The sequence below is a fragment of the Grus americana genome, chromosome 34, assembly GCF_028858705.1.
Source record: "Grus americana isolate bGruAme1 chromosome 34, bGruAme1.mat, whole genome shotgun sequence".
NCBI lineage: Eukaryota > Metazoa > Chordata > Aves > Gruiformes > Gruidae > Grus > Grus americana.
Window position 1 is genome coordinate 237746 of NC_072885.1, and position 27772 is coordinate 265517.

Consider the following 27772-nt stretch of genomic DNA (forward strand, 5'->3'; position numbering starts at 1 on the left):
GGGGGGGGTCGTCCAGCGACACCGCCAAACCCACCAGTTAGAGCTCAGCACTGAATCCTCCAGCCCGTTTATTTACAACTCGGGGGGCGGAGGGGGGCTCTGCCCCCCCCCATCCCCTCTGCCAGATAAATAAATCCCCCCACCCCCCCCCAGCCCCGTTTCTCCCCCCAGCCCGAAGGCCGTGGGGGTGCAGGTTGTGGCGTGTCCCCCCCCACCCCAACTTCCACTCCCCGCTTGCACCATGACGTGAAAGAGGTCGATCGACGCCGTGACCCGGCGTCAGCCCTTATGGCAAAACCGGAGGGGGGCGATTTGGGGAGGGGCAGCACCGTTTCCCCCCACACGCACCCCCCCTGGGGAAGGTGTCTGGGGGGCGCGGGGGGGCTCAGACGTAGGCGGACTCGCTGGATTGCGTCCGGCCGAGCGCGGGCGCGGGGGTCGGGGGGGAAAGGTCCTTTTTGCGAACTTCCACCAAGGATTTGCGACGCGCCTGCACCCCGCGGACGGCGGCCTTGACCTTGCGCCAACCCAAGTGGTTGAGCTCGGCCAGGTTGAGGAGGACGCAGACGCCGCTGACGGCGAACATGAAGACCAAAAAAACGGTCTTTTCGGTGGGTCGCGAAACGTAACACTCCACCTCCTTGACGCAAGGGTAACGATCGCACTCGAAGATGGCCGGCACGTTAAATCCGTAGAGGAAATACTGCCCGGCCAGGAAGCCGATCTCCAGGGCGTTGCGGAAAACCACCTGGATGACGTAGAAGCGGGAAATCCCCTCTTGCCGTTTGGTTTTGGAGCTGCGGGGGGGGCGCGGCGGGCCGGGCAGCTCCTTGGCCTCCAGGCAGTCGGGTTCCTCCTTGCAGCCCCCCTCGGGGCTGGGGGCCAGCCCCCCGTTGAGCGTTTTGGTTTTCTTGGTTTCGCGGCCGTCCCGTTCCAAGAGCGGGTAGAGGAAGGAGTAGCGGCGTTCCCGTTGTTTCGCCGACTGATGGACGGAGTAGGTGATGAAGCAGAGGCTGGGGGTGCAGACCAGGATGATCTGGAAGACCCAGTAGCGGATGTGGGAGATGGGGAAGGCTTTGTCGTAACAGGCCTGGTTGCAGCCCGGCTGCAGCGTGTTGCACATGAACATGGTCTGTTCGTCCTCGTACACCGTCTCTCCCACGATGGCCACGATCAGGATGCGGAAGATCACCACCACCGTCAGCAGGATCCTGCTCCACACGAGGGAGGGGATGGGGGGGGTCAAACACGGACCCCCCCGGGACCCCGCCCCGGCCCCCGTCTCCCCCCCACCCCGTGCCGCCGCCCCTGACCTTGACCCGGGGTCGATACGGGTCCCTGGGGGCTGCGGCTCTGCCGGGGGGTGGGGTGTCCCCCCCCGGGGGTGCAGCGGGACCCCCAGCACCCTGTGTGCGCCATGGCGGGTTGGAGCCCGCCCCCAGGTGTCCTGCAGGAGCTGGGGTGCGGGGTTTGGGGGACGGGGGGTGCAGGGTTGGGTGATACAGGGTGCAGGTTTTGGGGATGGGGTGTAAGTTTGGGGGACACGGGTGCAGGTTTTGGGGGATGCAGGGTGCAGGTTTTGGGGACGGGGTGTAAGTTTGGGGGACACGGGTGCAGGGTTTGGGTGATATGGGGTGTGGGTTTTGGGGGACACTGCAGATTTTGGGTGACAAGGGGTGCTGGTTTGGGGGGGACATGCTGCAGGTTTGGGTGACAGGGGGTGCTAGTTTTGGGGGACACGGGGTGCAGGTTTGGGGGACCTTTTGGGGACCTCCTGTCCCCTCTCCCCCACCTGCATCCCCAAAATGCAGCCCCCCCCCCCCCCGGGATGTGCCCCCGGGCGGTGACTGTCCCCACGGTGTCCCTTGTCCTGAGTGTCCCCGTCGTCACGAGGTGACAGCGGGGAGGTGACAGCGGGTCCCTCCGCCACCCCCGCACCCACGACCACCTCCAGCCTCTTGGCAGAGCCGGGGGGGGGGGGGGTACGCCCTGTGGGGACCCGCTGTCACCCGTGGGTGATGCCCCCCCCCCCCCCGGCGCTCCCCCACGGGCAGTTCTTGACCCTGGGACGTGTCCGGGGGCGGGGGGGGGCACGGCGGCTGCGGGGGTGCTGACCCGGGGCGGGGGGGGCCCTGGGGCGATGTGGGGGTCCGCGGGGGAGCCGCGGGGGGGTCGCGGTGCCCCCCCCGCCCCGGGCTCACCTGCCGATCATGGTGGAGTGCTGCTGCACCGCCGCCTCCAGCAGCCGCTCCAGGATGGTCCATTCGCCCATCGCGTCGGGACCGGGGGGCGCCGGCCCGGGCCCCCCCCCGCCCCGCCGGGCCCCCCCCGCTCAGCGCCGCGGCCCCATCCCCGCCGCAGCGGCCGCCGCCGCCGCCCGGGAGCGCCGAGCGCGGCCCCGGCTGTGCGCGGCCCGGGGGAGCGGCGGGAGCGCGCGGGGCGGCCCCGGTACCGGCGGGGGGGGGGGGGGGGCGATGCGCTGGGTTTATTGGGGGGGGTGGTGCTGGGGAGGCACTGGTTATACTGGGGGGGTACACCGCTTATACTGGGGGGATGTGCTGGTCATACTGGGGCGATGCACTAGGTATACTGGGGCGATGCGCTGGTTATACTGGGGGGTACACTGGTTATACTGGGGGGATGCGCTGGTTATACTGGGGGGATACACTGGTTATACTGGGGGGGTACACCGGTTATACTGGGGGGATGTGCTGGTTATACTGGGGGGATACAACGGTTATAGTGGGGAGTGCACTGGTTATACTGGGGGGATGTGCTGGTTATACTGGGGGGTACACCAGTTATACTGGGGCGATGCACTAGGTATACTGGGGGAGTGCAGTGGTTATACTGGGGGGATGCACTGATTATACTGGGGCAATGCGCTAGGTATACTGGGGGGGTACACTGGTTATACTGGAGAATGCACTGGTTATACTGGGGGGATACACTGGTTATACTGGGGTGGTACACCGCTTATACTGGGGGGGGTACAACGGTTATACTAGGGGGGTACAACGGTTATGCTGGGGAGTGCACTGGTTATACTGGGGGGATGGTGCTGGGAATGCACTGGTTATACTGGGGGGTACACTGGTTATACTGGGGGGATGTGCTGGTTATACTGGGGGGATGTGCTGGTTATACTGGGGGGATACACTGGTTATACTGGGGGGTACACTGGTTATACTGGGGCAGTACACTGGTTATACTGGGGGGATGGTGCTGGGGATGCACTGGTTATACTGGGGGGTACACTGGTTATACTGGGGCAGTACGCTGGTTATACTGGGGGGATGGTGCTGGGGATGCGCTGGTTATACTGGGATGGGGAATACCGTGGGAGCCCCCCAAAACAGGTGCTGGGGGGGGCCATCGGGGTGAGCGGGGGAATGGGGGGGCTGTCCCGGGGCTCGGGGGGGCCCTGCCCCGGTGTTTTGGGGTGGGGGGCTGTCCCGGGGCTCGGGGGGGGCCTGCCCCGGTGTTTTGGGGGCACCCCGCGTCCGGGACAGCCCCGCCGAGGCCGGGGGGGGCGTTGGGGGCGCAGGGACCCCCCCCGGGGCGGGACCGCCGCCGCCGCGCAGCCGCTACTGCCGCAGCCGCCGCCATGGCCGAGCCGCTCCGCGTCTCCGTGCTCTACTGGTACCGGGGGGGGGGCGGCCCGATTTGGGGGGGCCTGTGCTGGTTTGGGGGGGGGTCTGTGCCTGGGGCGTGCTCGGGGTGGGGGGGCCCTTGTGCACGGGGGGGGGGGGGGGGCTTGTGTACAGTGGGGGGTGTCCTTGTGCACGGGCGGGGGGTCATGGCGGTAGGGGGGGGGGTCCCTGTGCCCGGCGGGGGGGGTCCCTGTTCCCAGGGGGTCCCTGTTCCCAGGGGGGTCCCTGTGCCCAGTGGGGGGGGGGCCCTGTTCCCAGGGGGTCCCTGTTCCCAGGGGGTCCCTGTGCCCGGCGGGGGGGGGGGGGTCCCTGTGCCCAGTGGGGGGGTCCCTGTGCCCGGGGGTTCCCCCTTTACAGGGGTCCCCATCCCAGTGACCGCCTGTGCCCCCCCCCTGCAGCGGAGCCTGAGGCTACAGCCCCAAGGTGAGCCGTGTCCCCCCCCCTTCCCTCCCCCCCACGAGGGGCTGCCCCCCAAAAGGACACCGGGGTGACACCCCCCCCCTCGCTTTCAGTACCAAAAGCTCAAGCAGGAGCTGGAGAGGCGCTTCCCCGGCGCGCTGGAGGTGGTGAGTGAGGTGGGGGGGGCGTGTGGGGCGTTTTGGGGGGAGGGGGGGGCCAGCCACGCCGAGGTGACCCCCCCCAGTGTCCCCACAGAGCGGCCAGGGGACGCGGGAGGTGACAGGATGGTTTGAAGTGACGGTGGGAGGACGCCTGGTCCACTCCAAGAAGGTGGGTGTCGTGTGCGCGTGTCCCCCCCCCCCACAACCCCCCCCTTTCCGCCGCGCCGGGGTGCGCGAGCACCCTCGGACGTTGGCGTTTTCCCTCCGCCAGAACGGTGACGGGTTCGTCGACAGCGACGCCAAGCTCCAAAAGATCATGGCCGCCATCAAAACCCGCCTGCCGTAAACACCGGGGTGCACCCTGGCACCCCTAACGAAGGTACGGCATCATCGGCGATGCCGCTGGCGCCGCGCCAGGCGCCGCGATCTCTCTCATCCCGACTTCTCCTCCCGCAGCTCCACTGGCGTCCGCCTCCCTCGCGCCGGCCGAGCGCTCCATGACGGGAACCGCCAAAACGTCCGCCGGCACCGGGGCCGTTTCCAGACGCCGCGCAGGATGCCGGCGCGAGGGCGGCGGGCGGCTGTCGAGCTTCGCATCCCCCCCCCTCCCCAAATCCTTTCCCTCCGCACTAACCGCCTTCACCGACGCTCCTGGTTTCAGCTGGGTTGAGCTTTTTCTGTTTGGTTTGTGTTTGGTTTTTTTTTTTTTTTTTTTAACCCCGCAAATCCGCACGGAAAGCTTTCACCGAGCCTGCCGGGCTGAAAAATAGGGAAAAAAAAGATTCAAAATGGAGAAATTATACAGCAATTTCATTGTTTTCCCTCTCTCTGCCCGGTGGCTGGACCCCAAATTCCCGCCTTGCCGTTCCAGTTGCCTTCTGTAGCTTTCTCACGGCACGGTGGCCTTTTTGGAATAAAGTCATGGAAAATTTGAGCCAAACTGGGTTGGTTGTTTGGTTGTTGGTGGGGTTTTTTTTTTTTTTTTGTTCAAGCAGCGATTTAATTTATCCCCTCGCCCGTTTTTTTTTCCCCACCTCTCATGGTGGTGCTTGAAGTTTATACTCTTTGCTGTACCGAGTTGCGGACACATGGGAGGAGAGACAGCCTTTGCGCCAGGAAAGAGCCCGGTGGGTGGATTAAAAATTAAAGATTAAAGCTTTTCCTTCCCCCGTATGCCACGGTGAGCGTTGCTGGTGGTAAAGCTCTACCTGAAGGTGCAGTTAGGGGAACCAAAGCCCTGGCCGCTCCCTTCTTGGCTGAGGGGTTTGACAAGTCTCTCTCTCGAAGCCGCTCAATGTGGAGGAGGAGGGTTGTTGGGGGTACAGAAAATCGATCTGGCTTCAACCGAGAGTGGAAACCGGGTTCGGGGCCGATCCGGAGAGAGGCGGGGGGGGGGGGGAAACCCAGCGACCGCCTCAAGCGGGCAGCGGGCCCGGTCCCTCGGCGGGTCACAAGATGGCGCCGTCCGCCTCACCTCAGCCGACCTCCTTTTCCCGCCCTCCCCCGCCGCGGTGCATGACGGGTAAAAGAGCCTCCGCCGGGAACCCGCCATTTTCTGCCGGGAAAGGCGGGAAGGGAGGGAGAGCACCGACAAACCGTCGCTGAGGGACCCACAACGGCTTCAGTGTCGCCGCCAGCCGGGCAAGCAGGTAACGGGGATAAAGGCCCCGGCTTAGGGCTGAGGCTGGTGTCCGGTACCGGTAGCCCAGGGGAGGGAGCGGGGCGGGGGGGGGGTGTGTGTGTGGGGCGGGGGGGGGGGGGGGCAGCCCGGCGCCGAGGTCGTCTGAGGAGACGCTTCTCCCCAGTCCCGCCTTCCGTCTGCTGCCGGCCGCTGATTGGCTGGAAAGCCGGGAAGGGATAGGTCGAGAGGCGCGTCCGTCTAGGAGGGAGACTCGGCGGCACCTCCCCGCTGATGGCAGCGTGCGAGCCTATTGGCTGAGCGCCGCCGGCCAATCAGCTGGGCGGTGTGAGGGGGAGCACGTGACGCGGCGCGAAGGATTCTGGGAGTTGTAGTCCGAGGGCGCTGAGGGGACGGCGGGGGTTTCTCCCCCAGCGCGGCGCGGTGAGGGCCATGGCGGCTCGCCCGGCCCCGGATCCGCTGGCCCCGTGGCTCTCCCTCAGCCCGGTGCCATCCCCGAGGCCGGGGAGGGGGTCAACCCCGCGCAGAAGGGGGCTGGGGCCCGGCGCGGGCAGCCAACCGGCCGCCCCTCCCCACCCCTCGGCCGTTAACGGCCGGTCTCGCCCTTCGCTCCCCTGTCCCGGAGCCGACCGCCGGCCTTCTCTTCTTCCTCCTCCTCCTCCTCGGTAGGCTCTGACAGTCCGGCATGGCCCGCACCAAGCAGACGGCTCGAAAATCCACCGGCGGGAAGGCACCGCGGAAGCAGCTGGCCACCAAGGCCGCCAGGAAGAGCGCGCCTTCCACGGGGGGCGTGAAGAAGCCCCATCGCTACAGGTACCGGGATCCGTCTCACCCCCGGCGGGCAGGGGTAACGGGACGGGGGATCTCGGGGTCCCCCTTTGCCCACGGCAGCGCAAATGACTGGGTGACTCGACGCGGAACGGTCGCGTTTTGACACCCGCGAGCGATGGTTTTATCACGTTAACTGCTGAAATCCCACGCAGGCCCGGTACGGTGGCCCTACGGGAGATCCGGCGATACCAGAAATCCACGGAGCTCTTGATCCGTAAGCTGCCTTTCCAACGCTTGGTGAGGGAGATCGCGCAAGACTTCAAAACCGACCTGCGTTTCCAGAGCGCTGCCATCGGGGCTCTGCAGGTGAGACGTGCCCCCCCCCCCCCGCCAATCCCACACACCGGGGTCACATAAATCTCCCCAAAACATCTTTTCCCTCCCCGACGGCTGAGGCTGCGGCTCTCTCCCGGCAGGAAGCCAGCGAAGCGTACCTCGTGGGCCTCTTCGAGGACACCAACCTCTGCGCCATCCACGCCAAGAGGGTCACCATCATGCCCAAGGACATCCAGCTGGCTCGTCGCATCCGTGGCGAGAGGGCTTAGGGCGGCCGGCGTCGGGCGGTAGGAGAGACTCGGGGTGGGATGTGGGGGGGATGTTTTTCTTTTTTTTTTGGGGGGGGGTGGGGGGGGTGGGATGTTTCTCCTGCTCCCAGCGGCTGGGACACGTCGCGAGAGCTGACTCCGTTCACGACGTACAGGCAAAACAAACACACGACTTCCGAGGGGTTTATGAGACTTTTTTGGATTTATTTCCCCTCCCTCCCCTTTTTATACACTTTTATTTTATTTTTTTCCTCTCCGAGTTGCAAAAAATATATAGAAGTAGGGGTGGGGACAGTTTTTTGAAATCCCTGGTTTTCTACACAAACCTGGTGTATTTTTGGGTGCGGAAACAGGAGTTTTGGGGCTTCAGCTTTTCGAAGCCCCCGGGTGGGAACGGCTCCGATTCCTGCTCCTTTCCCCCGCGCCGGCAGCGAGGGGGGGCTGCGTTCTCCCCGGCCTCGATTCCCCTTGGTGCGTTCGAGCTTTGTACCGTCCGCGTTTCTCTTCCCCGCCCCGCGGTGGCAACGGAATAAAGAAAACCCATCGATGTTCACCGTATCCTCCTTGTTTCCTTCTTAATTAATCCCAGACCCGCCCATCTCCGCCTTTAATTATAAATAAACCCCGCACCCTAAAACTTGTGGTTTGGAGGGCGACTCTGGGGTGGGGGCTGAATTTGGGGTCTGAGGGGGGGGTTTGTGGGTTTTGGGTTTTTTTTTTTTTGCTTCTTCCTTTCCCTTTTTGGGGAGATTTGGGGGGGGGGGAAGCGTGGCCGGATTATTCCGGGGCGCTGACGTGATTGCTCCTGACACCCCGGCGTTAAATTTAGACCTGGGACAACGGCCCCCCCCCCCCCAACTCTGAGCCACCCTAATCGGGATTAGGGGGCCACGGGGCAGGGCAGGCACCTGAGGACGGGGTGTCCTCCCCCCCCAAAACGAGACGGGGGGGCCCAACCCTCCCCCAGAACCCCAGCGAGGCACGGCCCCGGGGGAGATTTTCCTTAAAAACGGAGATTTTGGGGGCGTTGCTCCTCAAAAACCGACGCTGGGCAGGGCGCCTTTATCTGTAGATAGAAAATACGTAGAGGTTTTTAATAGAAACGCAGACATTTTGATATAAACGCGGGTATAAACGTAGGTACAGCGTGCTCTGTGGGTATATCTGGGTAAACCTGTATGTAAATAGTGATAAATTTAACATGGACTGATAAATTTAACAGAAATAGTGATAAATTTAACATGGACTGATAAATTTAACAGAAATAGTGATAAATTTAACATGAATATTGATAAATTTAATAGTGATAAATTTAACATGGACTGATAAATTTAACAGAAATAGTGATAAATTTAACATGGACTGATAAATTTAACAGAAATAGTGATAAATTTAACATGAATATTGATAAATTTAATAGTGATAAATTTAACATGGACTGATAAATTTAACAGAAATAGTGATAAATTTAACATGGACTGATAAATTTAACAGAAATAGTGATAAATTTAACATGAATATTGATAAATTTAATAGAAATATTGATAAATTTAACATGGACTGATAAATTTAATAGAAATAGTGATAAATTTAACATGAATATTGATAAATTTAACATGAATAGTGATAAATTTAACATGAATAGTGATAAATTTAACATGGACTGATCAATTTAATAGAAATAGTGATAAATTTAACATGGACTGATAAATTTAACATGAATATTGATAAATTTAACATGAATATTGATAAATTTAACATGAATAGTGATAAATTTAATAGAAATAGTGATAAATTTAACATGAATATTGATAAATTTAACATGAATATCGATAAATTTAATAGAAATATCGATAAATTTAACATGAATATTGATAAATTTAACATGAACATTGATAAATTTAACAACTGTACACAAATCTTTACCTAAATAGAATTTTTTTATCTACATGCAGGTATGGTTTATAGAAACCCGGGCAGCTTTTATTCCCAGACATAAAGGCCACGCACGACTGGAAGTATCCGTAGAATTTTACTGGCGCGTATTTTTAGGCACGGAGGTACAGACAGATGCAGGGGTAGGAACGTGTTCACCCGTCGCGTTTTTCTCCAGAAACAGAGAAATCGGAGCGCCGCCCCGCGCCCCTGTGGCCCCGCCGGGCTGGGAGGGGCGGCAGGGACCCCGAAAAAGCCCCGTTACCGGTAACGAGCAGCTGCATTTTGGGGGTCACTCTCTCTGCACCCCCCACCCCCCCCTTTAATTAGTTGGGGTTTAATTAAGGGTTCGGCTTCACCCCACGATTAAAGTCTTAACGATTCAGGCTGGGACCCCCTCCCCGTGCGAAGCCGTGCGCCCCCCCCCAAGCCATGAGGTGTTTTTGGGGGGGTCGGGGCACCCCCGGCGCTCCCCCCCACGCGCCGCCGGCCGCGTCTGCGCTGCCCGCCCCCCCCGTTTTGCCCCCCCGCCCCGGCGCAGGGATTAGGGTTAATCAGCCCCAAATCCCCGCGTCTGAAAAACAAACTAATCATCCCCGTTTCAACACTCTCCTCCCAGCTGCTCGGGGGCGGAGGGGGGGGCGCAGGTCCCCGCTGGGATCCGGGGGGGTCCCCGCTGGGATCGGGGTGGCGGGGTGTCCTGCAGGATTTGGGGGGGTCCCCGCTGAGCTGGGCTGGGGGGGGGGCTGCGCTGCATTAGGGAGCCATACTGGGGTTGGGGGGGGGGTTGTCCCTGGCCCCTCCTTTCCCACACTGCCCCCCCTCCCCAAAACGCTGCACCCCGGTTGGGGGTCCCCGTGTCCCCGGCCCCGCGTGTCCCCGGGGCTCAGACGTGGCAGCTGTCCCGGGGATTAACTCCGGGCCCCGCGGCCCCCCCCTCAGCGAGGGACCCAGGCGGCCAGGACACCCCCCCCGAGACCCCCAAAGTGACCCCAGGGAGGGGCCCCAACCCCCCCTTCGAGCTTCGCAACGGCCGCCTTCGTTTGCGTCGCCAAATTACCCAGCCGCGGTCACCGCCCGCGGTATAATTAGGGGTGACGGGCTTCGTTACTAACGGGGGTCTGAGTGGGGGGGGAGTGTGACCCACAGGGACACCCCCATCCCCTAATTAACTCTCGTTATCCCCCCACTAACGAAGCCGTGGCTCCCCCGGTTAGGCGCACCCCCAAACCGCCCCCTCCCGGTGCCGGGAAAGCGGGGGGGTCGGTGGCGGGACCCCCCCGGCGGGGGGATGAGCGTTAATTGCCGGCAGCGCTGGATTAGCCCCGCTCCGGGGCCAATGTCACCCCCCGGGGATTAGTGACAGCGGCAGTGGCGGGTGACATCACGCCGGGCCCTACTTAAATCTCCCCCCGCCGCGGGGACGCCTTCCCCGTCGCCGCCACCGTCGCCGTCACCGTCACCACCGCCGGTGGGTAAGCGCCGGCCCGTGGGGGGGGGGTTTTTTTGGGGGGGGGACACGCACGCACGCACATGTCGGGGTGACCCCGAGCGGGACCGGGGATGGTCGGGGTGGGGGACGAGCCACCGGCTCCGTCACCGGCGTGGGGACGTGGTCACCGGCCCCGTGGGCACGTCCCGGCCGGCGCTTTCGGTGGCGGACGGGACGAGGGTCCCCGTCTCCCCCGGGGGTCCCCGTTTTGTGTCGTGTCCCCCCCTTCCCCGGTGCCAAGCGCGTCCCTCTGTCCCCACAGCGCAGCCCCTGCACATCCCGCCCGGAGCCCGGGGGACCGCGGGGCGCACAGGTAGGACCGGGGCGGCCGTGATGCGCCGTGATGCGCCGCGCCGGGTCATCCTGCGCGGTGCCTTGCCGGGCTGTGCCACGGTGTGCCGGGCCGCACCGGGCCGCGCCATGCGGTGCTTCGCCGTGCCGTGCTATGGTGGACCGTGCCGTGCGGTGCTTCGCCGTGCCGTGCCACGGTGTGCCGTACTGCACCATGCGGCACTGTGCCGTGCTGTGCTATGGCATAGCGTGCTGCACCATGCTGTGCCACGCTGCACCAGGCGGTGTTGTGCCGTGCCACGCTGCACCATGCGGTGCTTCACCGTGCCGTGCTGCGGTGTGCCGTGCTGCGCCAGGCGGTGCTTCGCCGTGCCGTGCTATGGTGGACCGTGCCGTGCGGTGCTTCGCCGTGCCGTGCCACGGCGTGCCGTGCTGCACCATGCGGCACTGTGCCGTGCCGTGCCACGGCGTGCTGTGCTCCGCTGTGCCGTGCCACGCTGCACCATGCGGTGCTTCACTGTGCCGTGCTACGGCGTGCCGTGCTACGGCGTACTGTGCTGCACCAGGCGGTGTTGTGCCGTGCCGTGCTACGGCGTACTGTGCTGCACCATGCTGTGCCGTGCTGCGCCACGCGGTGCTTCACCGTGCCGTGCTACGGCGTGCCATGCTCCGCTGTGCCGTGCCGCACCACGCGGTGTTGTGCCGTGCCGTGCCACACCGTGCCGTGCGACGCGGTGCTTCGCCGTGCCGTGCCGCACCTTGCCGTTGCGTGCCGCGCGGTGCCGCGCTGCCCCGCGCCGGCCGTGACCCCCCCGCGTGCCCCTCGCAGCCGGCGCCCGACCCACCTCGGCAGCGCCGGGGCCCGGCACGGAGGGTCCCGCCTGGAGCATGATGTCGTACATCAAGCAGCCCCACTACGCCGTCAACGGGCTGAGCCTGGCCGGGCCCGGCATGGACCTGCTGCACTCTGCCGTGGGCTACCCCGGTGAGCGCCCGCACGAGGGGTTTGCACGAGGGCTGGGATGCACGGGGAGGGGTTGCACGAGGGATGCACGGGGGGTTTGCACGGCTGTGGGATGCACGAGGGGTTTGCACAGAGGGTGGGATGCACGGGGAGGGGTTGCACGAGGGGTTTGCACGGGGGTGGGATACATGACGGGTTTGCACGGCGGTGGGATGCACGAGGGGATTTGCACGGCGGTGGGATGCACTTGGGAGTTTGTACAGCGGGGGTGCACAGGAGTGGGATTCACGAGGAGTTGCACGGGGGTGGGATGTGCGAGGGGGGTTTGCATGGCGGTGGGATGCACGGGGGGGTGGTTTGCACGGGGGGTTCGCACAGGGCTGGGATGCACGAGGGTGGCTGACCCCCCCCCATCTCACCCCCCCCCCCATCCTCGTGCCGCAGCCACGCCGCGGAAGCAGCGCCGGGAGCGCACGACGTTCACGCGGGCGCAGCTGGACATCCTGGAGGCCCTTTTCGCCAAGACGCGCTACCCCGACATCTTCATGCGCGAGGAGGTGGCCCTGAAGATCAACCTGCCCGAGTCCCGCGTCCAGGTGAGCCCCCCGTGCACGCGCAGGGTGGGCGTGCGAGGCCCCGCGCGCGAGAGCCGGGAGGGGGGGACGACACACGACACGCACGGGGAGGGTCGTGCGCGGGACGTTCGCGGCCCCACGCGTACGGGGAGGGGTCGGGAGCGGGGGTCGCGCACGGTTTCGCGTGCACGGGGGCGGGCGCGGCAAGGCTGGAGTGTGCGCGCGTGGGAGGGGGCGCGCACGGCGACGGGCGCTCAGGGGCGTGCGAGGCGCCTCGCACGCCCGGGGCGCGCAGCTCCGCGCTCGCACGGCACGGGGGATGCCGTTCGACGCGCGCGCGCGCTCGAGGGCGCGCCGTCCCGCGCGTGTCCGGTGGATGCAGCCCCTTGCACGCCCGCCCCCGTGCGCGCCTCGTGCCTCAGTTTCCCCTCTGCCGCAGGTTTGGTTCAAGAACCGCCGGGCCAAGTGCCGGCAGCAGCAGCAGCAGAGCAGCGGCCAGGCCAAGGCTCGGCCCGCCAAGAAGAAGAACTCCCCGGCGCGCGACGCCGGCGCCGAAACGGGGGCGGCCGGGCCGTACAGCCCCCCCGCAACCGCTCCCGCCGGCACCCCCGGCTCCGCCGCCGGCGCTACCGTCTCCATCTGGAGCCCGGCTTCCATCTCGCCCGTCCCCGACCCTTTGGCGTCTTCGGCCGCGCCGGGTTTGCCGCGCTCGGCGCCTTTCCCCGCCACCTACGGCCAAGCCGCCGGTTACGGCCAAGGTTACGCCGGCTCTGCCGCGTATTTCGGCGGCTTGGACTGCGGCTCCTACCTCTCGCCCATGCACCCGCAGCTGGGGGCCCCCGGCGCGGCGCTCAGCCCCCTGGCCGCCCCCGCCATGGGCGCCCACCTGGCTCCGTCGCCCGCCGGTTTGGCGGGGCAGGGTTACGGCAGCGCCGGGCTGGGCTTCGGCGCCGTCGACTGCCTGGATTACAAGGACCAGGCGACCTCCTGGAAGCTCGGCTTCAACGCCGCCGACTGCCTGGACTACAAGGACCAGAGCTCCTGGAAGTTCCAGGTCTTGTGAGGGGGAACCGGCTCCCGCCGGCGGCACCGGAGACCCCCCCCCGGCACGCGCGCATGCGCACCCCCGGCCGGCGCGGGCTCGGCGGCAGCGCGTGTCGCACCCCCCCTGTACCGCGGGGCGTCTGCACGGCACCGGGCGTCCCTGCGCGGAGCGGCTCTGCGGCACGGAGCATCCCCGTGGCAGGGACCAGCTCCTCACCGCACGGCATCCCGGCACCACGGAGCATCCCGGCACCACGGAGCATCCCGGCGCCACGGGGCATCCCAGCACCACGGAGCGTTCCCATGGCATGGACCGGTTCCTCACCGTGGGGCATCACCACGGCACAGGGCATCTGTGCGGCACGGAGCATCCCGGCACCACGGAGCATCTCTACGGCACAAGAGCATCCTCATGGCACAAGAGCATCCTCGTGGCACAGACTGTCCTGGCAGCACCGTGAATCCTCATGGCACTGTGAATCCTCGTGGCACGGTGCATCCCTGTGGCACAAGAGCATCCTCGTGGCACGGTGCATCCTCATGGCATGGTGAATCCTCGTGGCACGGAGCACCCTCGTGGCACAAGAGCATCCTCGTGGCACAGACTGTCCTGGCAGCACGGAGCACCCTCGTGGCACGGTGAATCCTCGTGGCACGGTGAATCCTCGTGGCACGGTGAATCCTCGTGGCACAAGAGCATCCTCGTGGCACAGACTGTCCTGGCAGCACGGAGCACCCTCGTGGCACGGTGAATCCTCGTGGCACAAGAGCATCCTCGTGGCACAGACTGTCCTGGCAGCACGGAGCACCCTCGTGGCACGGTGCACGCCCGTGGGACACGCAGCGGGGTGGGACCCCGTTCCAGCCGGCGTTGGGAGCGTCCCCGTCCCCCACTGCACCCCGTGTCCCCCCCCGTGTCCCCCCCCCGCCGTGTCCCCCCCCCGTAGCCGCGTCTCTGCCCCCTCCCCGCCCCGTGCAGCTCGGCGAGCACGGAGGAGGGAAAAGGCTTAAAAAAAGAAGAAATAATAATAAATAATAAGAATAATAATAATTAATAATAATAAAAAAGTGGCAAAGCAGCCGGGGCCGCCCCCGCCGCCTCTCTCCTTAACGAGGGGCTGCTAACGAAGGGCCGGGGGGGGGGGACACACGACGCCACCCCCGTGTCCCCCCAGTCTGGGGCCGGAGCCCCACATCTGCCCAGGGGGGACCCAGGGCTCCCCCCCCCCCAGCACCCGCTGACGGGGGCACCCAGGTGTCCGGCCCCGCGGGGGGGTCCCCGTTTAACGCCCCCCCCCCATTATTGCTCCTGATTTAATTTAGCAAACGGGGCGGCTCCGCTGGGGGGGCGATCGGGGGGATCGGGGGCCCGTGACAAACTGCTCCGGCGGGGGGGGGGGACAGCTGCCCCCTGCAAGGGCCCCTGCACCCCCAAAACCCCCCCTGCGCCCCCAGGGCCCCCCCTGCACCCCCAGAGCCCCCCCTGAGCCCCCCCAAGAGCTCTGCGCCCCCCCCTGAGAGCTCAGCACCCCCAGAGCCCCCCCTGCACCCCCAGAGCCCCCCCCGTGCCCCCCCGAGAGCTCTGCACCCCCAGAGCCCCCCTGCACCCCCAGGGCCCCCCCCTGCACCCCAAGAGCTCTGCACCCCCCGTGCCCCCCCTTTGCACGAGGGTCCCGACACCGGGGCACGCCCGGGTTTTGGAAAAGGAGGAGCCCCCTCCCCCCCCTCCGCCCCCCCCCCCCCCGCCCCAGCCCCCCCTTTTCCCTTCAGCCCCCAAATCTGCCCCGAAACGCGGCCGCAAATCCGTCAGGCGCCAACCCCGTGATGCACGCGGCCACGCGGGGCCACGAGTGTGTGGGGGGGGGGGTGTCACCCGTGGGGGGGCGGCGGGCACCGGGGGGGGGGGCCAGGGGGGACCCCGGCTTTGCTGGGGGGTCTGTGCACTGGTTTGGGGGGGGGGGGCTGCACTTGGGGTCTGGGGGGGCCCAGGCTTGGTTGGGGGGGTCTGGGGAAATGGGGGAGCCTGGGGGGGGGGGGGTCCTGTGCACATGGGGGGGCCCGGGGGGGGGGGGTCCTGTGCACATGGGGGGGGTCTGGGGGGGCCCTGGGGGGGGGGTCCTGTGCACATGGGGGGGCCCTGGGGAAATGGGGGGGCCTGGGGGGGGGGGATCTGTGCACATGGGGGGGTCTGGGGGGGTCTCTGGGGGGGGTGTGGGGGTCTGTGCACATGGGGGGCCCTGGGGTGCCCCAGCCTTATTGGAGGGGGGGTCCCTGCACGGGGGGGGGGGGGGGGGAGGGGTGTCCACGCACACGGGTGTCCGTGCAGCGGTGCTGGGGGGGAGGGGGGCCCGTGCGGGGGGGGGTCCCTGCCCCCCCCCCCCCCATTAACCCCGGCCCCGCCAGCAGCTCCGCGGGCAGATGGAGCCTGAGCCGGGCTGGGGGGGGGGACCGGGTTAACACCCGCGGGGGGCGGGGGGGCACGCGCACGCACACACGGACGTGTCACACGCACACACGAACGTGTCGCGCACACACACACACACGGACGTGTCACACACACAGGGACGTGTCGCACACACACACATGGACGTGTCACGCACACAGGGACGTGTCACACACACACACATGGACGTGTCACACACACGCACATGGACGTGTCACACACACAGGGACGTGTCGCACACACACACACAGGGACGTGTCACGCACACAGGGACGTGTCACACACACACACAGGGACGTGTCACACACACGCACACAGAGACACAGGGATGTGTCCGGGCCGGTGTGGACGCCACGCGGCGTGGGGACGCGCTGGCCGGCGTGGCCGCTTGCACGCACGCACGAGGGTCGTACGCAAGCCAACGGGCCGCGCGGGTGGGTGTGCAACATGTGCAGGGGCGCACGGCCCGTTGCACACAGATGCAGGGGTGCACAGCCTGTTGCACACGCAGATTGGGGGTGCACAGCCCGTTGCACACCCGTGCAGGGGATTGGGGGTACTGGGGGGGATTGGGGGATTGGGGGATTGGGGGGATTGGGATTGGGGGGATTGGGGGGATTGGGGGGATTGGGATTGGGGGGATTGGGATTGGGGGGATTGGGGGGATTGGGGGGATTGGGGGATTGGGATTGGGGGGATTGGGATTGGGGGATTGGGGGGATTGGGACTGGGGGGGTTGAGAGGGATTGGGATTGGGGGGATTCGGGATGGGATTGGGATTGGGATTGGGATTGAGATTGGGATGGGGACAAGGACGTGTCCCTGCCCGTGTCCATCCCTGTCCCCGTGTCCATCCCTGTCCCCGTGCCGGTGCCGGTGCCCAGGCCACGTGCCGGAGCTGGCCCGTGCGCACGGGGCGCTGCTGGCGGCGCTGGAGCATCGCTTCTACGGGGGCAGCCGGGGGCCGGGGGGGGGGGCCCCGACCTGCGCTTCCTCTCCAGCCAGCAGGCGTGAGTGGGGGGGTGTCCCCGGGGGGTCCCCTCGCCCCCCTCGCCCCCCCCCTCGCCCCCCCTCACCCCCCCCCCCCAGCCTGGCTGACCTGGCGGCTTTCCGGCTCCACGTCACGAGCGTGTGGGGCCTCAGCCCCAACCACACCTGGGTCTGCTTCGGGGGGTCCTACGCCGGCGCCCTCGCCGCCTGGGCGTGCCTCAAGGTGGGACGGACCCCCGGGGTGTCACACACGCGCACGTGTGTGTGTGTGTGTGTGTACGTCCATGTCCCGCCCCCCCCCCCCCCCTTGGGGGTCACCCCACCGGCAGTAACCCCGTGCCTCAGTTTCCCCACCTGATATCGGCCGCCGTCGCCTTGGCCGCCCCCATCCGGGCTCAGGTTGATTTTGCCGGATACAACCACATGAGCCGCCCCCCCCCGACCCCCCAAAACCCCCCCAAACCCCCAACCGGGGCATCATTAACCCCTCGTCCCCCCGCAGGTCGTCTCAGCCGCCCTCTCCAGCCCCATCGTGGGGGGTGTAGGTAGTCAGGGTCTGGCGGCTGGAAGATGTCGCGCTGTACGGAAAGATAAGACCCCTCTCCTAATAGCCAATAACGTTTAGTTTATGACGCAAGCAGACGGAAGTGACGTCGTAAACCCAAGCTATATAACGCTATGTCGCCCACCAATAAACGCCATTTGCCGCCCACCACATTGGTGTCCGCGAGCCGATGGACCGAGCGACCTGGGGTCGGTCACCGTGCCGTTCCTGGACCAGGTCGCCACGCCAACGACAGGCGACAAGTGGTGCCGAAACCCGGGAAAACTCGCCTGGAATCGGGTGAACGGCGGCCGGAGCGGCAGGACCAGCCCGGCGGGGAGGACGCTCCCGGACCAACAAGGAGGATGGAAGCCCTTGTGAAGGTCGTATCTCAATTACAGAAGCAGTGGGGGATTGATTGTAAACCCAAAGATTTTACTCTCGCAGTTGCGAGGCTTTTGCAAATTGGGGTCATTGACCAGCCGGTGGATATTCTCCACCCTGAAGTGTGGGAGAAGTGCACTAGAGCGTTAGCCGAGGAGACGATGTCCTCGGGTCATGGGAAAAGCCTTAAGTCGTGGGGGAAAGTTGTACAGGCCCTGCAAAAGGCCACACAAGAGCAGGAGACCTGGAGGGCGGCAAGGGACTGTTTGTTGGTCACCCCGAAATTGGGAGTCGGGGCAGCCACACAGACTTTGCACCCCCCAGACGTTAACGATTCTACTGAGCCTAAAGATCTGCAGGAGGGCGACGCATCCCCTCAATCCCCAAACCCCGACCCGCTTACGGAAGGACAGAAACGAGCTAAATCCTTCCGGGGTGCGCTAGCCGAGGAGGCCAGGGGCACCCCAGAAAAATCAGAACCTAAAGAAATCTGGACTACGCCACCGCCCTACGCGCCCCAAGACAGCGCCGAGCAGAAAGGGGAAGGGCGGGATGAGGATGGCCTTGGTGGAAACAGGGAGGAAGCGCTAGAATTAACAAGCGCACACAAACGGGAGGGGGAGGAGAACAAAAAGGAGAAGGGCGATAAGAGAGACCAAAAAGGGGAAAAGAAAACGAGCGAGGGACGGAAAACCACCCCGCCGAGCGGAAGGCGGGACGGGTCAAGAGGGAGGGAACGGTCCGCCCGCAAGGGAAGCGGGCAGGGCCGGAGCCCGACAAAAAATTCGGAAGTAAGCAGTCAGTCGAGTTCCGACTCCGGGTCAGACACTACCTGGGACGAGTGGCTCGCAACTGATTCGAACTTAGAGGAGGAGGAAACGGAGATAAACAGAGTCAAGAGCCAAAATATTCCCATCCAAATCAAAGAGGAACCAGGAGGGGGAGAAATCCCTCTCACGGACTGGAGGAAAATAAAGATCGCGTGTGCCGACTGGGCCCCATCGGCCGCGCTAGCGTTCCCGGTCCGGGTGACGGACGGGAGACAGAGAGTCCACTCGCCAATAAACCCTAAGGATATACAAGCGATTGTTAAAGCAATCGCAGACAAAGGGCTCAATTCTGCCTTGGTTTCCACCCTCATAGATGGTGTCTTTGGGGGAGACGACATGCTCCCGTTCGATATAAAACAGACTTGCAGACTGATCTTTGACGGGGCAGGGATGATCGTTTTTAAACAAGAATGGAAGGACAACTGTACGAGGCAACTAGCCCGAGTAACCGGGGTGGACCATCCACTACACGGCTCCAGCCTACAGCGGCTAATGGGTACAGACCCAACAATGATTACCCCCCATGCGCAAGCCCAGGGCCTGCGGGCCCATGAAGTTATGACGACTACTCGTGCGGCCAGAGAAGCTATCCGTGTAGCCTCCAGAGTTGTCGCCAAGCCATTGTCATGGTCCACAATAAAGCAAAGTGAAAGTGAGAGCTTTACGCAATTTGTAGATCGTCTCCAAGCAGCGGTCGACTCTTTGGCCCTGCCTGCAGAGGCAAAAGGCCCGGTCGTAGCAAAATGTTTACGTCAGCAATGTAATTTGGCAACCAAAGAAATCCTGCGATCACTACCGGCGGGGTCAAGCATCGCGGACATGATTAAGCATGTCACGAAGGAAGAGCTTCTAACCCCGATCCAGGTGGCTGTTCACACCGCAATAGCCGATGTGATGACATATTTTAAATATGGCCAGGCGGGCCACGTCGTAGCAAACTGCCCTCGGTTTAGGGACCCGCCAACACTGCCCGCCCCGCGTCAAAATCGACCCAGAGGACCGTGTTGGGCTTGCGGAAAGAAAGGGCATTTCGCCAGGGAATGCAGATCTAAACGCCAGGGAAAAGGAAGCGGGAGAGGGCACCCGGGCCACGCACAGCCCTCTCCCACTTGGGACATAAGGCAGCCCAACTATGCCAACCCCGGATGGGGCGAAGCGCTCCCGAATCCGCTGCCCCCTCGACGGGCGACCGACTTTATGGTTCAACCGACGATCCAGCCGAACCCGTCCCTGCCTCAGGGACAGCAACTACCACCCCTCGGGGGCGAGACCCCAGGGTGGCCCTGACAGTAAGGTGTGATAACCCGCCGGTGGTGTGGGGAATCTGTTCCCTCTACAATACCCTAGATAGCACCACCATTAGCGTCCCCTTTTTGATCGATACCGGAGCAGATGTTACCGTTATCCCCGAAACGAACTGGCCCCCACACTGGAAATTGGAAGACGCCCCCATGGTGGGTGGAGTCGGGGGATTAACCCGAGCTCGGAAGAGCGCCCAATTGATAGCAATTACGCTTCACACTGAAAAGGGACCGGAGAAAACCATCAACCTTTTCCCATATGTCATGTCAGGAGTCCCACCCCTGTTGGGAAGGGACGCTCTGGCTCTATTAGAAGCCAGGGTGACAAATTTACCATAAGGGCCACTGCCGCACACCCACTTCTACCAATTAGACTGACGTGGAAATCGTCCGACCCAGCATGGGTCGAGCAGTGGCCCCTCTCGAAGCCTCGAATGGATGCTCTTCTTGAGCTAATCGACCGCGAACTACAACGAGGCCATATAGAGCCTTCTACTAGCCCGTGGAACACCCCAGTCTTTGTAATACCCAAGCGATCGGGTGAGGGATTTCGCCTCCTCCATGACCTACGTGAAGTAAACGAGAGAATCCAACCAATGGGTCCCATCCAAACGCTGTTGCCTATGAACTCTGTGATACCAGAAGGACAGCCTTGCGCTGTTCTCGACATTAAAGACTGTTTCTTTTCGATACCCCTGCATGAGGAGGATAGAGAACGATTTGCCTTTTCCGTCGTGTTCCCAAATAGCCAACGCCCCAATTTACGCTTCCAGTGGAAAGTACTACCCCAAGGAATGATTAACTCGCCTACTATCTGCCAAATAACGGTAGATCGGGCACTGGCACCGGTTTGACACAGCGACCCGACTGCAACTATCATTCAATATATGGATGATATTTTGATCGCCGCACCGTCAGGGAGTCAGGTGGACCAGCTGGTGTCGACGGTTTCAGAAACTCTAAAAACAAACGGGTTTGAAATCGCGAGCGCAAAAATTAAAAGAGGACCATGTGTAAGTTTTTTGGGAGTGAACATCACGAGCTCCTACATAACCCCCCCCCAAATGAAAATCCGTCGGAACATCGAGACACTCCACGACATGCAACAGTTAGTAGGATCCTTGCAATGGCTCCGCAATGTTTTCCTGATCCCTCCAGAAACCATGGCCCCCCTGTACGATCTTTTGAAAGGAAGGAACCCATGGGAACAAAAAACTCTAACGACGGAAGCAATGAGCTCTCTTGACTTTATCAAGCAGCAGATATCGTCAAGCTCACCCGCCAGATGGAACCCAAATGTATCACTCGATCTGTATGTGCATTTTACGGCAGGAGGGGGAGTAGGGGCACTGGCCCAGGGCCCCCCCGAAAAAGCTCAACCAATACAATGGGTAGTCCTGGGAAAACCATCACGTGCATTCTCCCCAGGAGTCGAGTGCCTTGATAACCTCATCATGAAAGGCAGAAAACTCGCCCTAAGACATTTAGGCATTGAACCTGCCACAATATACCTACCCTTCCGCAAACAGCTCCCAACGCAATCAGTGGCAATGTCAGAACATCTAGCTGTAGCCCTCGTCGGATTTGGTGGAGAAGTCCGGCACACCACAAAGCCCCCCTGGACCCAAATGCTGACAATTGTCGACATCGACCTTCCACAGAAGATCGTAGACCGGCCCCAGTTGGGACCAACGGTCTTCACAGACGCATCCTCGGTGACCTCAACCGCGGCAGCAGTATGGCAATCGGAAGGAGAATGGCACCGTATCAAAATGACCGATCGTGCGCTTTCAGTTCAACAGCTGGAAGCGGCGGCAGTAGTACTGGCATGCGGACTGTTCCCAATGGAACATCTCAATATAGTAACCGATTCAATGTTCGTGGCCAAGCTTTGCTTAGCCATGTCAGGACCCGGTGTGTCGACATCTATAATAGCTCTAATGCTAGAAGAAGCGCTTTTTTCCCGAAAAGGTACCATATTGGTCATCCACGTCAACAGCCACGACCCAATTAAAGGGTTTTTCCAAACCGGTAACGACAAAGCAGATGCCGCTGCTAAAGGATTGTGGACGCTAAGAGACGCCCGCCAGCTACATGAATCCCTCCACATCGGAGCTAAAGCGCTAGCAAAGAGATGTGGAGTTTCAGCCACTGACGCGAAACACATAATAGCCACGTGTCCCCACTGTCAAAAAGCACCACTGTGGTCCAGTGGAGTCAACCCCAGAGGTCTCAAAGCCTCCGAGGTGTGGCAGACGGATTTTACGCTCTGTCAGTTACTGAAACCTCGAGCGTGGCTAGTGGTGACCGTAGACACGTATAGCGGGATGATCGTAGCTACACAACACCTCAAGATCGACTCCAAAGCAACCATCCAACACCGGCTGACAGCCATGGCTTGGCTTGGCGTCCCTAATCAGATCAAAACGGACAACGGTCCGAATTTTGTATCCAAATCGGTCCAAGCATTCGCTCTGAAATGGGGTATTGCTCTAATACACGGCATCCCGTATACCACCACGGGACAGGCCATAGTCGAACGAGCAAACCGAACTCTAGAATCCAAACTGGAGGTATTAGCAAAACCAGAAGGTTTCACCAACACTGTTCCCTCAGGAGACCAGGCGCGCTTGCTAGCGACTGCTTTATTAGCACTAAACCAGTTCCCCAGGGGAGAGGAGGTGAACAGCCCCACCTAAAAACATTGGGCCACTCGAGCGCTAGAAGAAGGCCCGTTAGTCATAATTAGAAATGAGCTGGGAGAATGGGAACAAGGATGGAGGCTAGTCCTTACAGGGCGAGGGTATGCCGCGGTCAGAAAAGGTGGCAGAATCAAATGGTGTCCGCTTAAGTCCATTAAACCGGACCTTCAGAATAAAAGTAATGAAAACTGTGAGTTTCTGTTTACAGGACCGGATCATCGGACACCCCCGTAACCCGTACACCCCGGTGGCGAGAGAAGTTGACAAACTGCGATGCTTCTGCGTGATCTTGACTCTGGGGCTCGTTACTACAGGAAAGGCTGATTCAAATTATCACCATCAGCCATTCAGGTGGGTCCTACGGGACCCTGCAGGCAGTCGAGTGATAAAGGAAAACATAAGAGTGGGTGCCCCGACTTTTACGATTACGATAGGTGATTTATTCCCCATGGCTGGAGGACCTAAATCTAAATCGTTATGGGGAACATATTGGTGCCCCAGTTCAAACCCAGGAAAGGGTTATTGTAACTATCCAGGACATTGGTTTTGTGGATATTGGGGATGTGAAACCATTGTAACAAGCGATAGATGGAAACCAGAAAAAGACGACAAATTTTTGCGGGTAAGATGGGGACCAAATGAGTGTATCCATCCAAAATTTGCGCGCGACGGAACGATAGCTCAAAAAGGTACTTGTACCCATTTGAATCTGGAAATCCAAAACCCGACTGATACAGGTTGGGCTGTGGGGAAAATGTGGTCAGTATTTATTCACAACGCTTTCAAAGATCCAGGAGTAGTGATACAAATTACCAGGATCATGCCGCAAGCACCCCAAGCAATTGGGCCTAACCCGGTTCTCAATCCACAGGTATCTAGGCCTTTAATACATAACACCAAGAATAACACCAAGGATGCGGCTCCCAATAACACCGAGATTCTAAATACTTTAGAACTCGAAATGGCCCCCGCTATGAAAGCTGTTGAACTCAACGTACCAGATATTGAACTCTACAAATCCAAATACGACAGCAAACTGCTGGCTTTGCTATGACACAAGGCCCCCTTTCTATGAAGCAGTAGATATACCCTCTAAACCAAAACTAGGAAATGAGACTAACCCAACACAACGTCTATGGACCACAGGAATAAACAACCTAGGAACAGCGATGCAACGTGTGTCAGGACAGGGTGGATGTGTCGGTGAAGTTCCCCTGGAGAAAAGGCGTTTATGTACGAACAAGACCACACTAGGAAAAGAATCAAAAGCTGAATGGCTGGTTCCTGCCAATAACACCAAATGGATATGTTCAAAACCTGGAGTTACCCCATGTATAGCTCTTAAACTGTTCAACGAAAGCCATGAATTTTGTATACAAGTAACGATTATTCCAAGAATCATACACCATCCCGAGGAATATATATAAAATCACCAAAGCCTTTCAGTTTCTCATCGTATACAAAAGCGAGAACCCGTCACCGCTCTGACCGTAGCAGGGGCAGGAACAGGAATAGCCTCACTAATCGAACGGAACCAAAAGTTTCATTCCCTCAGAATAACAGCGGATGAAGATTTGGCTCGAATTGAACAATCGATCGGCGCTTTGGGAAAGTCATTGAGGTCATTGTCTGAAGTAGTTTTGCAAAATCGTAGAGGATTGGATCTCCTGTTTTTACAACGAGGCGGAGTACGTGCGGCACTAGGAGAGGAATGTTGTGTATACGCAGACGACACAGGGGTTATCATCAGAGATACCATGGCCAAACTTAGAGAAGGTCTAGAAAAAAGAGAAAGAGACAGGGAGGCCCAACGAGGGTGGTTTGAATCATGGTTTAACCATTCACCGTGGCTAACCACCCTGATATCCACCTTGACAGGGCCAATGGCAATGATCACGACGGACCCTGCATACTAAATAGACTCGTGTCGTTCGTCAAAAGCCGGCTGGAGAAGGTCAACGTTATGTTGGTAGAACACCAACAACTGCTTTAAGAATGTATTTACTCTGTGTTACTCCCAGTTATCCCTAGTTACCCCAAATTACACCCCATTATTACCAGTTATCCCCTAATTTCCACCTGTTCACTGTACCTTATGGTTTTTATTCAAATTTATGATATACACTTTTTAAGATTGTTATAAAGTATAGAATTAATATTTTTTTTAGGAATATTATATTTTAGCTAATTTAGTCATGCATAGGGAGAGGGGAAATGTAGTCAGGGTCTGGCGGCCGGAAGATATCGCGCTGTACGGAAAGATAGGGCCCCTCTCCCAGTAACGTTTAGTTTATGACGTAAGCAGACGGAAGTGACGTCGTAACCCCAAGCTATATAACGCTATGTCGCCCACCAATAAACGCCATTTGCCGCCCACCACATTGGTGTCCGCGAGCCGATGGACCGAGCGACCTGGGGTCGGTCGCCGTGCCGTTCCTGGACCAGGTCGTCACGCCAACGATAAGCGACAGATTGGGATTGGGATTGAGATTGGGATGGGGACAAGGACGTGTCCCTGCCCGTGTCCATCCCTGTCCCCGTGTCCATCCCTGTCCCTGTCCCCGTGCCGGTGCCGGTGCTGGTGCCGGTGCCCAGGCCACGTGCCGGAGCTGGCCCGTGCGCACGGGGCGCTGCTGGCGGCGCTGGAGCATCGCTTCTACGGGGGCAGCCGGGGGCCGGGGGGGGGGGCCCCGACCTGCGCTTCCTCTCCAGCCAGCAGGCGTGAGTGGGGGGGTGTCCCCGGGGGGTCCCCTCGCCCCCCTCGCCCCCCCCTCGCCCCCCCTCACCCCCCCCCCCCCAGCCTGGCTGACCTGGCGGCTTTCCGGCTCCACGTCACGAGCGTGTGGGGCCTCAGCCCCAACCACACCTGGGTCTGCTTCGGGGGGTCCTACGCCGGCGCCCTCGCCGCCTGGGCGTGCCTCAAGGTGGGACGGACCCCCGGGGTGTCACACACACGCACGCGTGTGTGTGTGTACGTCCATGTCCCGCCCCCCCCCCCCCCCCCTTGGGGGTCACCCCACCGGCAGTAACCCCGTGCCTCAGTTTCCCCACCTGATATCGGCCGCTGTCGCCTCGGCCACCCCCATCCGGGCTCAGGTTGATTTTGCCGGATACAACCACGTGAGCCGCCCCCCCCCGACCCCCCAAAACCCCCCCAAACCCCCAACCGGGGCATCATTAACCCCTCGTCCCCCCGCAGGTCGTCTCAGCCGCCCTCTCCAGCCCCATCGCGGGGGGGTCCCCAGAGGTGGGTCCGGGGGGTAAAGGAGGGGGGGGGGTGTCACCCCCGATGTGGGGGTGCACGGTGAGACCCCCCCCGTCCCCCTTCAATCCGCGCCGGCAGTGCCTGGCGGCGGTGACGGCGGCCTTCGCGGCGTTGGACGAGCGGTTGCGCGGGGGTGGCACGGGATTTTTCCTGTTGCCGGCCCCCCCCGCGATCCGGGGGACCGGGAGCTGCTGGCCGAGAACGTGGCCGACGTCTTTGCCGGCGCGGTGCAGTACAACCGGCACCGGCCGCGGCCCGGCGACTCGGTGGCTGCGCTTTGCCGGGCCATGACCGATGGCCACCACGGCTCCCCGTACCGCCGGCTCGTGGTCGTCAGCAAGGTGGGGGGAGAAGGGGGGGCCTGTGCCCCATTGCACCCCCTTTTTGTAGCCTCTTGTACCCCCCAGTGCCCCACTGCACCCCTCTGCACCCCATTGCACCCCACTGCACCCCACTGCACCCCATTGAACCCCATTGCACCCCCTTTTTGCAGCCTCTTGTACCCCCCAGTGCCCCTCTGCACCCCATTGCACCCCTTTGCACCCCACTGCACCCCATTGCACCCCATTGAACCCCATTGCACCCCCTTTTTGCAGCCTCTTGCACCCCCCAGTGCCCCTCCGCACCTCATTGCACCCCATTGAACCCCATTGCACCCCCTTTTTGCAGCCTCTTGTACCCCCCAGTGCCCCTCTGCACCCCATTGCACCCCTTTGCACCCCACTGCACCCCATTGCACCCCATTGAACCCCATTGCACCCCCTTTTTGCAGCCTCTTGCACCCCCCAGTGCCCCTCCGCACCTCATTGCACCCCATTGAACCCCATTGCACCCCCTTTTTGCAGCCTCTTGTACCCCCCAGTGCCCCTCTGCACCCCATTGCACCCCTTTGCACCCCACTGCACCCCATTGCACCCCATTGAACCCCATTGCACCCCCTTTTTGCAGCCTCTTGCACCCCCCAGTGCCCCTCCGCACCTCATTGCACCCCATTGAACCCCATTGCACCCCCTTTTTGCAGCCTCTTGTACCCCCCAGTGCCCCACTGCACCCCATTGCACCCCATTGAACCCCATTGCACCCCCTTTTTGCAGCCTCTTGTACCCCCCAGTGCCCCTCTGCACCCCATTGCACCCCATTGAACCCCATTGCACCCCCTTTTTGCAGCCTCTTGCACCCCCCAGTGCCCCTCCGCACCTCATTGCACCCCATTGAACCCCATTGCACCCCCTTTTTGCAGCCTCTTGTACCCCCCAGTGCCCCACTGCACCCCTCTGCACCCCATTGCACCCCTTTGCACCCCACTGCACCCCATTGCACCCCATTGAACCCCATTGCACCCCCTTTTTGCAGCCTCTTGCACCCCCCAGTGCCCCACTGCACCCCATTGCACCCCGCTGCACCCCACTGCACCCAATTGAACCCCATTGCACCCCATTGCACCCCCTCGCACCCCCTTACACCCCCTTGCACCCCCTCGCCCCCCTCCCCCCCGGCACCCGCTGCCCCCCATCCCGGGGGGGTTGTGTCCCCCCCTGACCGCAGCCCCCCCCCTCTCCCCGCAGGCCTCCCTGCGTCGCGGGGGGCTGCGCTGCACCCCCAGTTCCCGGGGGGCGGCGGTGCGGGACCTGCAGCACCCCACGGCCGGGGGCAGCCGCCGGCTCTGGCTCTTCCAGACCTGCAGCGAGTTCGGCTTCTGGGGGGCGGGGGGGGGCAGGGGTTGGGGGGCAGGGTTTGGGGGGCAGGGTTGGGGGTGAGGGCTGGGGGGGCGGGGGGAACAGGGT

The 27772-nt window shown here is 61.9% G+C and overlaps 4 protein-coding genes across 5 annotated transcripts; 3 read left to right on the forward strand and 1 right to left on the reverse strand.

The window, feature by feature from the left end:
• Nucleotides 1–189: 189 nt before the first annotated feature.
• Nucleotides 190–2389, reverse strand: LOC129198668 (gap junction delta-2 protein-like). The gene is made up of 2 exons (XM_054808161.1): nucleotides 2202–2389; nucleotides 190–1211 (listed from the first exon to the last, which is right to left on the reverse strand). Exons 1-2 carry the CDS (start codon nucleotides 2270–2272, stop codon nucleotides 386–388), a joined length of 897 nt encoding a protein of 298 aa, XP_054664136.1. The 5' UTR covers nucleotides 2273–2389; the 3' UTR covers nucleotides 190–385.
• Nucleotides 2390–3556: 1167 nt separating this feature from the next.
• On the forward strand, nucleotides 3557–5153 carry SELENOW (selenoprotein W). The gene is made up of 6 exons (XM_054808163.1): nucleotides 3557–3642; nucleotides 4052–4076; nucleotides 4166–4219; nucleotides 4308–4382; nucleotides 4485–4592; nucleotides 4670–5153. The coding sequence occupies exons 1-5, from the start codon at nucleotides 3608–3610 to the stop codon at nucleotides 4557–4559; spliced, it is 264 nt and encodes an 87-aa protein (XP_054664138.1). The 5' UTR covers nucleotides 3557–3607; the 3' UTR covers nucleotides 4560–4592; nucleotides 4670–5153.
• Nucleotides 5154–5714: 561 nt separating this feature from the next.
• LOC129198669 (histone H3.3A) lies at nucleotides 5715–7781 on the forward strand. Its single transcript, XM_054808162.1, has 4 exons — nucleotides 5715–5862; nucleotides 6522–6665; nucleotides 6836–6989; nucleotides 7100–7781. The coding sequence occupies exons 2-4, from the start codon at nucleotides 6538–6540 to the stop codon at nucleotides 7226–7228; spliced, it is 411 nt and encodes a 136-aa protein (XP_054664137.1). The 5' UTR covers nucleotides 5715–5862; nucleotides 6522–6537; the 3' UTR covers nucleotides 7229–7781.
• A 1401-nt stretch (nucleotides 7782–9182) lies between these two features.
• On the forward strand, nucleotides 9183–14476 carry LOC129198660 (homeobox protein otx5-like). 2 transcript variants are annotated; one of them, XM_054808142.1, is made up of 5 exons: nucleotides 9183–9288; nucleotides 10918–10968; nucleotides 11776–11931; nucleotides 12355–12506; nucleotides 12925–14476. In XM_054808142.1, the coding sequence occupies exons 3-5, from the start codon at nucleotides 11835–11837 to the stop codon at nucleotides 13546–13548; spliced, it is 873 nt and encodes a 290-aa protein (XP_054664117.1). In that variant the 5' UTR covers nucleotides 9183–9288; nucleotides 10918–10968; nucleotides 11776–11834; the 3' UTR covers nucleotides 13549–14476. The 2 variants fall into 2 exon arrangements, with proteins under 2 accessions (XP_054664117.1, XP_054664118.1); XM_054808143.1 differs by lacking the exons at nucleotides 9183–9288; nucleotides 10918–10968 and having other exon boundaries at nucleotides 11662–11931.
• Nucleotides 14477–27772: the final 13296 nt, after the last annotated feature.

What these genes read in the sequence shown, in the direction of transcription:
- LOC129198668 (XM_054808161.1), bottom strand. Translation starts at nt 2,272, where the DNA reads ATGGGCGAATGGACCATCCTGGAGCGGCTGCTGGAGGCGGCGGTGCAG. An exon ending in CACTCCACCATGATCGGCAG is followed by an intron (nt 1,212 to 2,201) that starts GTGAGCCCGGGG and finishes CGTGTGGAGCAG; the next exon opens with GATCCTGCTGACGGTGGTGG.
- LOC129198669 (XM_054808162.1), top strand. Translation starts at nt 6,538, where the DNA reads ATGGCCCGCACCAAGCAGACGGCTCGAAAATCCACCGGCGGGAAGGCA. An exon ending in AAGAAGCCCCATCGCTACAG is followed by an intron (nt 6,666 to 6,835) that starts GTACCGGGATCC and finishes AATCCCACGCAG; the next exon opens with GCCCGGTACGGTGGCCCTAC. An exon ending in CTGCCATCGGGGCTCTGCAG is followed by an intron (nt 6,990 to 7,099) that starts GTGAGACGTGCC and finishes CTCTCCCGGCAG; the next exon opens with GAAGCCAGCGAAGCGTACCT.
- LOC129198660 (XM_054808142.1), top strand. Translation starts at nt 11,835, where the DNA reads ATGATGTCGTACATCAAGCAGCCCCACTACGCCGTCAACGGGCTGAGC. An exon ending in CTCTGCCGTGGGCTACCCCG is followed by an intron (nt 11,932 to 12,354) that starts GTGAGCGCCCGC and finishes CTCGTGCCGCAG; the next exon opens with CCACGCCGCGGAAGCAGCGC. An exon ending in TGCCCGAGTCCCGCGTCCAG is followed by an intron (nt 12,507 to 12,924) that starts GTGAGCCCCCCG and finishes CCTCTGCCGCAG; the next exon opens with GTTTGGTTCAAGAACCGCCG.